The sequence below is a fragment of the Glycine max genome, chromosome 9 (assembly GCF_000004515.6).
Source record: "Glycine max cultivar Williams 82 chromosome 9, Glycine_max_v4.0, whole genome shotgun sequence".
NCBI lineage: Eukaryota > Viridiplantae > Streptophyta > Magnoliopsida > Fabales > Fabaceae > Glycine > Glycine max.
In genome coordinates, this window is record NC_038245.2 from 34,521,449 (window position 1) to 34,535,250 (window position 13,802).

Here is a 13,802-nt window from a genome sequence, read left to right on the forward strand (position 1 = left end):
CAAAAGGAGAAACAACAATAAAGCCCTGGGTTAAAACGACGAACGCCTAATGTTAAAACGAAAGGACGTACCTCAATGGATAAGTGCCAAAGACGATCTCCACAAACACGATCTCCACAATGTGGTTGCAGTCACGGAAGCGCAGGCGACTTTGACACAAGGAGAAAGAAGAAGAACGATAGGGTTCAAGCGCAAGGAGAAAGAAGAAGAACGATAGGGTTCAAGCGCAAGGAGAAAGAAGAAGAACGATAGGGTTCAAGCGCGGATTGTACAATTTCAGAAGTTTAATTTATAATGATAACAACATCGGTTTTTTAAAAATAACCGATGTTAACATCAACTACGTAACATCGGTTATAATGAAACCGATGTTAACATCGACTCGATAACATCAGTTTTTACAAAACTGATGTTAACAATGGCATACTAACATCGGTTTTGGAAAAACCGATGTTAACTAAGTCTACTTATTTACAAAAATGCCACCACGCTTTCGTTAACATCGGTTTTAGCTATAACCGATGTTAATTGGGCGATGTAGAAAGCTATTTTTTTAGTAGTGATTGTAAGAATAAGTTAGGATCAAACCTAAATTCAAAGAGTCGTTGTCCAATACCTTCCAAAAACGTTCTACATATACTCAAGCATTCGACGATGTGTATCATTGTGAATGAATTAACGTTACTCTTTTTTTGAAGTCGAAATAGACTCCTTTGGATGTTGCAACTCTTTTGCAATGTTTTTTTCTTTTAGATTTTCTATCTATCTATATATCTATCAATATATATATGCTTGCAAATTTTATAATTTTGTAACTTACAAATTATAATCAGCGTATAGTGAATCATGTATCAATCAAATTGCATGTATATATATAGTAAGACACAGAAAAATAAATAATGGGAACTAGAATTTGTTTTAATTTTTAATATTTTTTTGGCAAATCCTTTCGAGAAAGACATATTTTCATAGGATGCATGAGTCATCTTGACAGGGTAAAAATATTTTTAATTTCTTAAAATAAATTTGTAAAGTCACTCACTCGATCGATCTCGATATATTATATTCTATCCACTTCTGCTGTTGGGCAATGAAAAACAGTAAGATAAGATAGAGAGATAATACAAAGAAGTTATTATCATTCGTCTTAACTCAAAATTATTTCCACCCCCTGGCTACCTGCAAATAATTCCACTAACAGCTCTAACCATTGTTACAAATATTTTTTTATTTATTTAAGTCTCTATAATAATGTTAATATTTTGACAATAAACACCTTAACAATTACACTATTTTGCACCAATTCTGATTGCACGAATTAAGTATGTGGCTTACTCTTTTAAAAAAAACATTAATTAAAAAATATAAAATACTATAAAATAAGTCTTTCACATAAATCAAGTTCGCGCAGATATTACGAAAAAAAAATGTACTCGTCAGCATTTTCCGTACTTTAATATCATGTCATAGTGATTTATAAATTAGTAAGTGATAAAGTGGTGTTCTTTTATTTATTTATTTTTAAAAAATGATAAAGTGGTGTCACATGGGTCATGGGGTAAGTGAAAGTATATATATATATATAGGTTAAATGATCAATTCCGTGATTATTAGTCATTGATAATAATAATTAAAAAATGTCCCTCAAAATTCATTTATTTTCACTTCATTAATTAGTCTCTAAAACTAATTATTTATTTCATTTTATTATCACTTGATTCATAATTTTTTTTAAAAAATTGAACTAAAATGAGTGAGTAATTACACTTACAAATTTCGATAACATTTTTTGAATTTTGTGTGTTTGATAAGCTACTTTTTTTAATGGCTAAATTAACATCACATCACACTTTCATTGATGATATTGATCATTTATCTAGCATTTTCAATTAAAACGTAGTGGACTAGTGGTATATATGCCCATGATTTAATTAAAAAGTTGTCGGTCTCGAAAAATTATCATGTGCCTCAAATTTGATTACTTTATAAAATTAAAGAAAAATTTATTCAATCATGTAATTCTGATTGGAAGTTATTATCGAAGTTGCCATTTTTAGTTTCTTATCCTCCATGTGCACTTATATAATAGAAGGTCACCTTTCAGTATGCGGTATGAAGTTTTCTTGATAGGTTTTCAGCTCTAAGGATGTTGCAGTTCTCTCTTCTCTTATTTTCCATATAGATTAAAATATTTCTAAATCTCAATCCCTAAAAAGAATACAAAAAATTGATAGCTTTCATGGAATAAATCCAATCCAAGGACTGGAAAGTGTGAGTGAGATTCAAGTTATATCGAAGCCCATGAAAGAATTTTCTTTATAAGGTAAGACTATGAATGTAAAAAGTGTGATAAACGTTTGTGCTGTTTTCTTTTTCCAGTTTTATTAAATTATACGCTACGTATAATTACTTTGATGATTACTTGCACAATATGTTTACGTACTATGCATATATATGATCACATAAATTAAAATGAAGTAATGAGAATTCGAATATGGGATTTCATCATTATCTTTGAGATGCAACGTATTCGTAAATATATTGTTTTCAATATTAATATGTTGATTTTACTGAATAAATTATTTACGTAAGCTAGCTCTTAGGAATTGAATATAGAGTAGGCTTGTTTATGAAGGAATTGAATTTTCGTGCATATTTTGATAACTTTTTAGGGTAAAACATCATTTAGGTAGTTGAAAGTGTATATAACACTGTTATATTGTTCTCTAAAAGTAAGAAAATTCAAAAAATATCAGTGAAAGTGCAATCTGTCAATTATTTTAGTTGAAATTTCAAAATTTGTGTGATTTAAATGATAATATTAACATATATTTAAAGACTAAAGTGACAGTTAAATTTAACAGCTTATTTGACATTTTAGGGACTTATTTTTAATTTTTCTAATATGAGAAATTAATGTGACTGTATTTATACTTTCAGAGACAATGGTGTTTTATCCAACTTTTTTATTATAGTCCTATTTTTTTTTATAAGCTTTATTACAGTCCTATTGTGCTAGAACCTACCCCAAATGAAGTTTCCTCAATGTTAACTATATGTAAATAATCTGTTTTTGTTTGTTTACACCTACCTAGTATGTCACAGCAATTTTAAGAAAAATTAGTGGCCCGTATGCACTATTTTCTTTCTGAAAAGATAAAAGAAAAAGAAAAGTAATACATAGCTCGAGTACATCTTTGATGTCTTTATAGTTTTTTTTTTTTTATTTCACCCATTACTTCATTTCCTTACTATAGAAAATCTATAACCTATGCTATGTAAGTTATTTCTCTCCTAATGAAGGAACAAAATAACCATAGTAGAAATAGTGGTAATAATTTATCATTAGGACAATTAGGTTCTTTAAACATAAAAACAGAAGTTTGATTCCTCTAACTATACATATTAAAAAGATTTTATTGAGACATACTTTGATGATCTCTATATCTTAAAAGATTAATCCCATAATCCTTTCTCTTACAGGATTACCTTCCTTTTAGTAATAAAAAAATACTGGTAATAATTTATAGTTAGGATAACAATTATTAGATAGTTATGATTCATTTTTTTATTCGTAATGCTTGGTTTGTTGGCCAGCTAACATTTTATTTTTCTTAATATTTTGACTTTGATTTCTATGAGTTTGTTCATGTTTTATACTCCGGTTATTTTCATCGTAATTTATAATTAAAAAATATTTTACTTCACTTATGTTTTAAAATTTATATCCTTTTTCTAATTGAATAGCAGGATCTATTTATACAAATTGAAGAGAAAAAGACAATCATTATCAATTGGATAAAATTATTCCTTTCTCTGTCAAATATAATTATGTCCTATTATTTAATAGTAGAAATTCCAACCATATGTTTTGTCATTTGTACTATGTTGGAAATTTATGTATTTTTATCTTTTGTACAATTTTCCATGCTTTATAATATCAAATGCTCGTTTCTTATATGGATCAAGATATATATATATATATATATACACACACTAGTGTATATAGGTGCCTCCCTTACGTGAATTCTTCAAAAATATCATGGAAGCAAGTCGGAGAGATAAGATTGAATGTAATACAAAATATCACACCCAATGTTAAAATATTAATTCATCCTATCCCAATTATCATTATTTAATGACTTGTGGAGACTGGAGAGTATCAATTGCAATTGGTATCATGTGGTAGTTATTTCTAAATTACTTATTAAATAATAAAGTGGTGTGAAGTGACGTAAGTGCAAGTATATGTGTGAATGGCATTTTCAATTAAAAGACAATGATACGTCCTACATTCAATAAAAATATTTTTCAGTATTAAAAAAAATCTCGTGCCTCTAATTTGATTGCTGAAGGGAATTTTTTTTAATTATTATGTATTATAAGTTTAAAAATTTTCATATTCACACTCAATGAAAAATTATAATTAGTATGGATGTTTAAAAAATTACTTGCAATAATTTGTACTTAAATAATATAAAATTGGTTTATACTGATTAATCTATTTTTCTAAAACAAATGAATAAACTGTTAATTGTGTCACATAATTCTGATTGGAAGCTATTAAAGTTGCCCTATAACTTTTATATATTCTCCAGTGTGCACGTATATATAAAAGGTCACCTTTCACCTAGTGGTATGAAGTGGGAAGTGTGTCTTGAATAAGTATTCAGCTCTGAGGATGCTGCAATTCTCTTCCACCATTTTCCCAACAAATTAAAATTTTTCTCAATCCAATTTGGAAAAAGACTCTTACAAAAAGTTCATAGCTTTTCATATGGAGCTTTCAAGTAATTAGCACGTGAAAGATTTTTCCTTTTAAGGTAAGAATAGGACGTAAAATGTGTGATAGATGTTTGTGTTGTTTTCCTTTCTGCTATTATCCTTAACTGAATGAGTTTGTTATGTATGCTCTAGGTGTTTAATTTCCAATTCTGGCTTTCATGGGTTGTTTTCATTAACCAAAAAGAGCGTAGCAAGTTTATTACATGCTTTTTCAGAAAAAAGTGGTTGAACCTCCACTTATATTTTCTGTGAACTTACCAGATTTCATGCATTTTGAGAGTAGTAAATTTTCTTATTATAGTTAGTCCGATTCTGCCAGAACCTACTGCATGTACTTTGTTCAATGTGTCAATGCTCCATAAGTAATGCATAATACACATCTTAGTCCATATCAAATCTCTAACACACACTTTATGCTAAGAAAAAAAAAGTATATTGAAATAGAATATTTCAATATATTGAAATAGAATATTTACGGATGATTTAATAACATAATTAAAATTATTAGAATAGAATTTGATACTTTCTTAAAATATGAATTTAGAATCTAACTTTATATTTAGGTAAGAATTATTTTTCATTTATATATTCTATTTTACTATATCTTTGTGAAAGTTTCAACATACTACCTCTCTCCTATGTTCTCTCAATTCCCTTAAAAAAATATCTTTCTCTAAAAAAACTCCGCTATATGTCTTTGATACGGTTTAGCCGTACAATTTTGACATTGGGCAATTTTTGTTGGGGAACTTCTAAAAGAATATTTTCTTAATATTTTTTTAAAAAATTACTTGTATTGTGTAATTGTCAAAAGTCAACTTTATTGTGTTTGCTTTTCAATACAGTTTGAATGTGAAAAAAGATTAAAATAAGTTTTCAAACACGCACTTAATTTTATAAAATAAATTTCTGACAGTTTTTATGCTAGTTGGGGTTAAAAAGTGCCTAAGAAATTCTGACATTAAAAATCTATCAGAAATTACTTTTACGAAATTATAGTAAACTTTCAAAAAGTTGATTTAAGCCATTCAAGTATTTTTTTTAAGTATAATCCTAATTTTAAAACTAAAATATATTACTTTTTCCTTCTCTATTTATAAGACATAATTTTTTTTAAAAAAATTATAGGACTCATTTCAAATATTTTGTGCATTAATTATTTTTTTGTTAAAATATTCTGAATTATCTTTTTTTTTTGTCAATTATCTTTTTATCTTGTGAAGATTGAAGGAGATGAATATGTTTCCAATAAAGATAAAAATAAATTTTAAAAATAATAAAGTTATAGACAAATTTAATATTAATAACTAAAATAATCAACTTTTTTAATAAGCATAAATTAATTAATTATATCTTATAGTTACGCACATAGGTGTATTTTGATAATAAAAAAACACAAAAACTCCCTATTAGTGGTATTGTTCTGATTCCTTTATTTTGGCATTGCTTGGTTTGTTGGTGGGCCCCTTTTTCAGCTTATTTATGAACTTGGTAAGCTATATTATCATCCAGATGTTTTTCACGATAATTACTCCTTTTATGTTTTCTGCTATGCTTGAAAATTCAGGTGATTTTATCTTTTACAAAGTTGTCATGTTTAATAATATCAAATTCAAATGTCTTATCCATATTTAATTACAATATATATATATATATATATATATATATATATATATATATATATATATATATATATATATATATATATATATATAAACATAAAGTATAGGTCTACCGTTATCATGCAACGTAGTTTAGCTATGTCATACCGCGAGCATCTACTCTACCTGCTCTTCAATAATAATGATTCACTAAATAATGCATTCTTACTAAGTTGCTAACCAATTGGTTTTTCATGTTCAGGAAATTCTACCAGGCAAATTAAATTTAACTGTGTTGGCCTAGAGGTGAAGTTATTAACATTTGTTTTGAAGCTTGGAAATTGTTGCTTGTTCAATCACAACAATGGCTTTAGCTCCTACTTCAAAAGTTGTCCTTGGTTCAATAGCCTTTGCAATCTTCTGGGTACTAGCGGTTTTCCCAGCTGTGCCTTTTCTACCCATTGGGAGAACTGCAGGGTCCCTGCTAGGTGCAATGCTTATGGTAATATTCAAAGTTCTTAGTCCAGACCAAGCTTATGCTGCAATTGATCTTCCAATTCTTGGTCTTCTTTTTGGGACTATGGCTGTCACTACTTTTCTTGAAAGAGCAAACATGTTCAAGTACTTGGGGAAATTGCTTTCTTGGAAAAGTAAAGGACCAAAGGACTTACTTTGTAGAATTTGCCTCATTTCTGCTATCTCAAGTGCTTTTTTCACCAATGACACATCTTGCATTGTGTTGACTGAATTTGTGTTGAAAATTGCAAGGCAACATAACCTCCCACCATACCCTTTCCTTCTTGCACTTGCTACAAGTGCTAATATTGGATCCTCAGCAACCCCAATTGGGAACCCCCAGAATTTGGTTATAGCTATTCAAGGTAAAATATCATTTGGGAGGTTTCTGATGGGTATTCTTCCAGCTATGCTTGTAGGAGTTGTGGTGAATGTTGTATTTCTTATAGCCATGTATTGGAAGGTGTTATCTTGTCCTAAGGATGAAGAGGATCCAATCTCAGAAATTGTAGTAGAAGAGGAGGTTGTTTCTCATCAGTTTTCTCCAGCCAGAATGTCTCATTTTACATCCTTTAATTCTCAAGAATGTAATGGCAGTGTAGACCAATCAACTCCAAGTGAAAGCGAAGTTCAGATGATTCATAGGAGCACAAAGGATTCCACAAAAAACTCAAATGCATCCAAGGAGGGGACAAATGACACAAAGGAGGAAATTAATAATCCTTCAAAAAATGTTGCAATAGTAGTAGATAAACCTATTGAAGCACATGTTATACTCTCTTCAGAAGAAAAGGACTACATGAACAACAAATGGAAGAGGGTACTGTGGAAATCTTGTGTTTATGCAATCACATTAGTGATGTTGATCGCAATGCTTATAGGTTTGAATATGGCATGGACAGCAATTGCAGCTGCAATAACTTTGGTGGTTCTTGATTTCAAAGATGCAGGGCCAAGCTTAGAGAAGGTAAAACTTATATAACACAACCTCTTGTACAAAATCTCCTTTTCTCTCTTTTCCATTTAAACTTCAAATGCTATCTATTGTTATTCTTGTGCCAATTGAACTTCAAACAATCTCTTAAAAGTGATTTTTCTTCTTGGAACAGGTCTCATATGCACTTTTGGTATTCTTCTGTGGAATGTTTATCACAGTAGATGGATTTAAGTCAACTGGAATTCCAAGTGCTATGTGGGACTTAATGGAGCCCTATTCTCGAATAGATCATGCTAGTGGAACAGCTATACTTGCCGTGGTTATACTTGTCCTATCAAATTTGGCTTCAAATGTACCAACTGGTAAGTGCATGGTCATCCTGTCAGAATAGTTATTTTTCTTGTACAACTTGTTTATATGTACCCTTTCTATTTTATGTTGGATGCATGATAAAGAGACAGTCTCCTAATTTTTTACCTTGCTTAAATGACAATTAGTGAATGGTAAATCTTGAAATAGCTTCTGTTTTGAATGGCTTATATATTGTTTCCAAGAATTGGCTATACTTAACATGTAGCATTTTTTTAATTAAGTTTATTTTCATGACTGTTATAAGAATAAGATATGATGTTAAATTTATGTGTTTGACAAATTAAATCAATTAATACGTTAGTAAATTGTTTCATTTTAAGGGTGCATGAGAATTACAAAATTGTTTTGATTCCTTTTCCTCATTCTAGTGATAAAGAATATTATATTTCCTTTAGTATGGTATGAAATATAAGATTATCTGAAAGTCTCTAAAATAATTATGTTCCTTATACATTTGTTTTGAAAATCCAGAGTGAGAAATTTAGTCTTAAATTTTTTCTCGGTTGATGTAATTTTTATTACTGGCTTTTGCTTATATTGAAAGGCACAAATTGTAGAGAACAAAACTTTACAGTCTTGGATATTCTTTAAATTTTGAAACCAAGTTTGATATAAACCATAGTTGTATCCAAAGAAAAATAATGTGGAGATTTTATTTTCCCCAAAATTTTCAATTGTCTCATGGACAAAAAAAAAAGTATGCAATATTTAGTCACAAATCCATATGACTATTCTGAACTTATGAATTTGTTCTAAAGATTTAAATTACATATTTTCACCCTTATTGTAAGTTTAGAAGAAAAAAAAAATTCTGAAAAAATACTATGCCAGCTTTAGTCATATTCATTTCTTGTCTAAACTATATTTTAGTACATATTTTCACAACAACAAAATGACCTAGACTAGATTGATATCCATATTTACCAAGAGAGTTCATTTTCAATTGATGTATCACACAATCTTCTATTTATACATTTTTTAGTTCTATTGCTTGGAGCAAGAGTTGCAGCCTCAGCGGCTGCAATTTCCAAAGGAGATGAGGAGAAGGCATGGCTAATCTTAGCTTGGGTTAGCACCATAGCAGGGAACCTTTCACTATTAGGATCAGCTGCCAACTTGATAGTTTGTGAACAAGCTCGTCGAGCTCCAAACCTTGGATACACATTAACTTTTTGGACCCATCTAAAAATTGGCCTTCCTTCTACTCTTATAGTCACTGCTATTGGGTTGACACTAATAAAATGACAAGAGTTTACTTGAGTCCTAATTGAAGAATCTTATCGTAGATGTTTACACAAGCAAATTAAAGTCAGTTTTTATTGTAATGTATTTTAAGGTTGTTAGAAAATATAGTTAGATGAACAGGGAATTTTCTCTGTTTTTGTTGTTAATGTCATCAAATAAGTATATGATTGTGATTGTCCTAGCTAAAAGTTTGATTGGAATGCTTTGAAATTTCAACTTGTAATGAATTTTAGTTTGGGAGTTATGTGAAATCCTTGGCAATCCAATTTATTTTTTTTCCAATTACTTTCTGTGCATGGCATGCTTTAGAGAACTACCACACCAATATAACTAATGAACTTAATGAAAGTGACACAGAGAGATGCCAAAAAATCTTAAAGATAAGAGTTCCACGGACAGGAACAAAATACAGCTTAGATGGCATGCACATTGCCAACAAAATTTAGTATTGTAGTCTCCTTACTGTTACCAAAACCGTAAAAAAAACAAATTGGTTCAGGAAACACATCCAACATTCACAATAAATATCGCAGCAGACCAATGAAGGAAAAGTACAGATTCTTAGCATGCACCATAGATTATACACCAATAAGGGGAATTATTTTATACCAAAGATATAAGGTTAACCAGTGATTAGGGAAAGGAGAAAAAAGAAGCGAGAGGAAGAGGTCACGATTCAAATCTCTAGTGATATTTCTAATAAAAGTAACAAATTATTTTTTACCGATAAAAAAAAAAGAAATTTTATACGTAGGTTTGCAGGTCGTGTAAAACTGTAGCATATATTAGTAGTCCCTGCATTATATTTTCTATTTTATATGATGTTTTAGTAAAAAATAAATCTAATTTACATTGTTAAATTACAAAATTAATAAAATATTAAATATTTTTAAATGGAATATCCTTAATAGAAGTAGTTATTATTGTGTAGTAAATGAAAAAAAAAAGTCTAACTAATTACATAGATAAATGATATATTAGAAAAATATTAATTGAAAAACCTTAAGATATGGTAGAAAAAGATGGAAATAGTAAAATTGAAAACAGAATAATTTTTTTAAAATTAAAATAGACTGTAGAAGGTGTAAGTCTCACATAATTTTTTTTTCCTTATTTATCTCATTATCTATCATATTTTTCTTATATCAAACACACTATTAAATGTCATAAAATGTAACGAAGGAAATAGTAATTAATTCTACGTTGTTGTTGAACTAGGATCTTGAGTCGGTGGTTAAATTAATTTTAAAAATAATAGATGATATAAAATGTAACGAATGAAGTAATAATTAATCCTACATTGTTGTTGAACTAGGATCTTGAGTCAGTGGGTAAATTAATTTTAAAAATAATAGATAATATAAAATGTAATGAACGAAGTAGTAATTAATCCTAAGTTGTTGAACTAGGATCTTGAGTCATGGGTAAATTAATTAATTTTAAAAATAATAGATAATAAAAAATTATTATCATAGAATTGAATAAAATGTGAGATGGAATGACATACAATTGGAAAAAAAAAAAAGTTAATCTAGAGATACTACAACTACTTAAAATATGTTAGTTAGTAGTTAGCTGGGCATTCTTTGGTTAAGATTCTCCCCAAAATGGTTGTATGCAATGATTACTTGCATATGCTTGTCGTGGACATAAGAGTCACTGAGCCAGCCAGTAGCATAACCTGAATAATTCTGAAGTTAATAAACTCGGCACTCAATGTGTCTATGGTCCTATTACTCCTTCAAATAATTTAACCAAAAGGATTATACCTCATTGGGGTATTAAGTAGCTGTTGGAAATGGTAATGGCACTCTAGCCCATAACAGCACCAATTAGGCCATCCGTGCAATTAAAGAGTGAGTTGTTTTGACCACTAGAACCAAAGATGGAGTGGCTGCCGCTACGTGCACCTAATAATATTGTTTGTGTATCTAACAATTTAAGTGAAGTGACAAAAATATTCTTCACTTAAATTTTAAAAACCCTCTCCCTCTCATTTCCCTCGTGCATTCCGTAATGCTTTCACCACAATGTAGCTTCTTCCTCCTCTTTCTCTGTGTTATCGTTGTCATGTCATCATCGTCGTCAGTTTCCATTGACTCCGTTCAAGTCGTCCACACCACCGTCATGATTTTCCATCGTCGAGATAAGTTTTTTTTTTTGTTTTCGTGATTTATTATCGCATTTGATATCCGTGTAACACATACGGATTATCCGTATGAGTTATACGGATTAACTAATTCGTATATCTCATACAAATTAGTTCATCCATATAATTCATACAGATTAGTTAATTCATATGTTTTTTTTCAATATTTTAATAAACTAATTTTATTTAAATTTTAACAGTAAATTTTTTTATTTATAAAAATATTATTTTGATTTTTGTTTTAAATATATAGTTATTTTTTATTAAATATAAATATATTATTTTGTTTTTTTTTGCAAATAGTTATTGTTTAATTTTTAAATAAATAATATTATTTTGAATTATGTTTTTAAATAGTAATTGTTTTTTTAATTGTATATATATATTTTTTAAATAGTTATTGTTTATTTTTTAAATAAAAATAGATTAATTTGAATTATGTTTTTAAATAGTAATTTTTTTTAAATTGTAAATATATTATTTTATTTTTTGTTCCTAATTAGTTATTGTTTATTTTTTGAATAAAAATAAATTATTTTGAATTATGTTTTAAAATTGAAGTGAAGGGCATTTTAGGCCCTGGAAAGAACTTTCTTTTTAAGGTAGTCCTACCAATGTAAAAAGTGTGATAAACTTTTTGCATTGTTTTCCTTTTTCAGTATGTTCAAATAAACTTTTATAAAAATTTATAGAAGAAGCAAAATAAGAAAATGAAATGAAATTATATTTTCTATAAGTTCAAATTTATTTATGTTTTTTACTTTTATAAAAAAAATCAATTTTTAATGAAAAAATCAATTAGAACCTAAATGTTATATATAAAATAATTTCTTTGATAAAAATTTCGCAATTAATACATGTTGTATGACCACCATTCGTTTAAATTGGTCAATTCAATCGGTGCAACTAGAAATTGGTCTGATTGAATCCATTAACTAAAAAAACTTATTGATTTACCCCTTAGTTTGGCCTAATAGATAAACCATTCAAATAATAAAAGTTATTGATCCCTCCGTCTCGAATATAAATGATAAAAAATATTTATTTTTTATCTTAAATATAAATAAATTTTAATTTTATTTAATGAAATTATCTCTAAAATATATTTCATTTAATAAGATTCAAATTTTTTCTATATTTGATATCAAGTTTCAACTAATAATAGTTTAAAAAAAATATTTATTTTTAATTAAAAATAATACAATTTAATGAAATTAATTAATTTTTTTAATAAATGTGAAATATGGATGTTTTCTTATAACCGAGACCGAGTAATATTAACGGGTATAAATTGTCCAAAAGTAACTTGAGCTGTCCCTTTTCGATTTTTTTTAAAATTTAATCAAAAATATTTTCAAAATAAAAAATGCATACTTAAAAATTACATATAGGTATAAATTATTTTATTAATTATTATTAATTCTTTTATCTTTTAAAACATATAAATTTGTCATTTATAGTAATTTATAATTTGATATTATTTATTATTTAAAATATTGTACAATATTGAAATATATAAATTTAATTATTATCAAATTGACCTCGGTTCAACCGGTGAACCTATTTTCACTGGAATTTTTTAACAACATTAATGATAACAAATGCACCTTTATCATTGAGATTCAATGCTTTTGTAAGTTTTTTTATTTTTAAAAAATATTAATTATTTTTAGTAAATAACTTTGTTGCGTACTCTTTTCCACTTTTGGATTGTATGGGTCATTTTTGTTTAATAAGAGTAGTCGGGTAGACTTGCTTGTGAAAGTGGTTGAAACGTGCACTTTTTTTTGTGCATTTTAAGATATAGTTTCATACTAGAATTTATTATTGTAGTCCTATTATTGATAATTTTTTTTGGTATTGAATACTTTTCTTTTTGTTCATTTTAAGATCTAGTTTAATAGAATTTATTATTGTAGTCCTATTTATTGATATATTTTTTTGGTATTGAATTTTGTATTATTGTAGTCCTATTATGCTATAATCTACCACCTGTTGTTTAATTTGATCAACTCTGTCACTGCTCTATTTTGTGAGTTTTGCACGAACCAAGTGGGGGTATACGTGGCAATTTAAATAAGAGATGCACAATATTCAGGATCACAACTTAGATGTAGATGAATTTCAAACCTTAGATGAAAATCAAGTCATTCATGTTTTTTCCAATTTCACCAATTTCATCTTCCCCTTACTACAT

The 13,802-nt window shown here is 28.0% G+C and overlaps 1 protein-coding gene across 2 annotated transcripts; it reads left to right on the forward strand.

Annotated features, from left to right (window-relative positions):
• Window positions 1-2,109: 2,109 nt before the first annotated feature.
• Window positions 2,110-9,707, forward strand: LOC100819225 (silicon efflux transporter LSI3). Of its 2 annotated transcripts, none has more exons than XM_014762128.2 (4): window positions 2,110-2,323; window positions 6,649-7,869; window positions 8,012-8,201; window positions 9,194-9,707. In XM_014762128.2, exons 2-4 carry the CDS (start codon window positions 6,751-6,753, stop codon window positions 9,454-9,456), a joined length of 1,572 nt encoding a protein of 523 aa, XP_014617614.1. In that variant the 5' UTR covers window positions 2,110-2,323; window positions 6,649-6,750; the 3' UTR covers window positions 9,457-9,707. The 2 variants fall into 2 exon arrangements, with proteins under 2 accessions (XP_014617614.1, XP_014617613.1); XM_014762127.3 differs by lacking the exon at window positions 2,110-2,323 and adding an exon at window positions 4,599-4,823.
• The last annotated feature ends 4,095 nt before the right edge of the window (window positions 9,708-13,802 follow it).

Excerpts from the sequence above, each read along its gene's own strand:
- LOC100819225 (XM_014762128.2), top strand. The coding sequence starts at position 6,751 with ATGGCTTTAGCTCCTACTTCAAAAGTTGTCCTTGGTTCAATAGCCTTT. Across the intron at positions 7,870-8,011 it reads CAGGGCCAAGCTTAGAGAAG|GTCTCATATGCACTTTTGGT; the intron begins GTAAAACTTATA and ends TTCTTGGAACAG. Across the intron at positions 8,202-9,193 it reads GGCTTCAAATGTACCAACTG|TTCTATTGCTTGGAGCAAGA; the intron begins GTAAGTGCATGG and ends TACATTTTTTAG.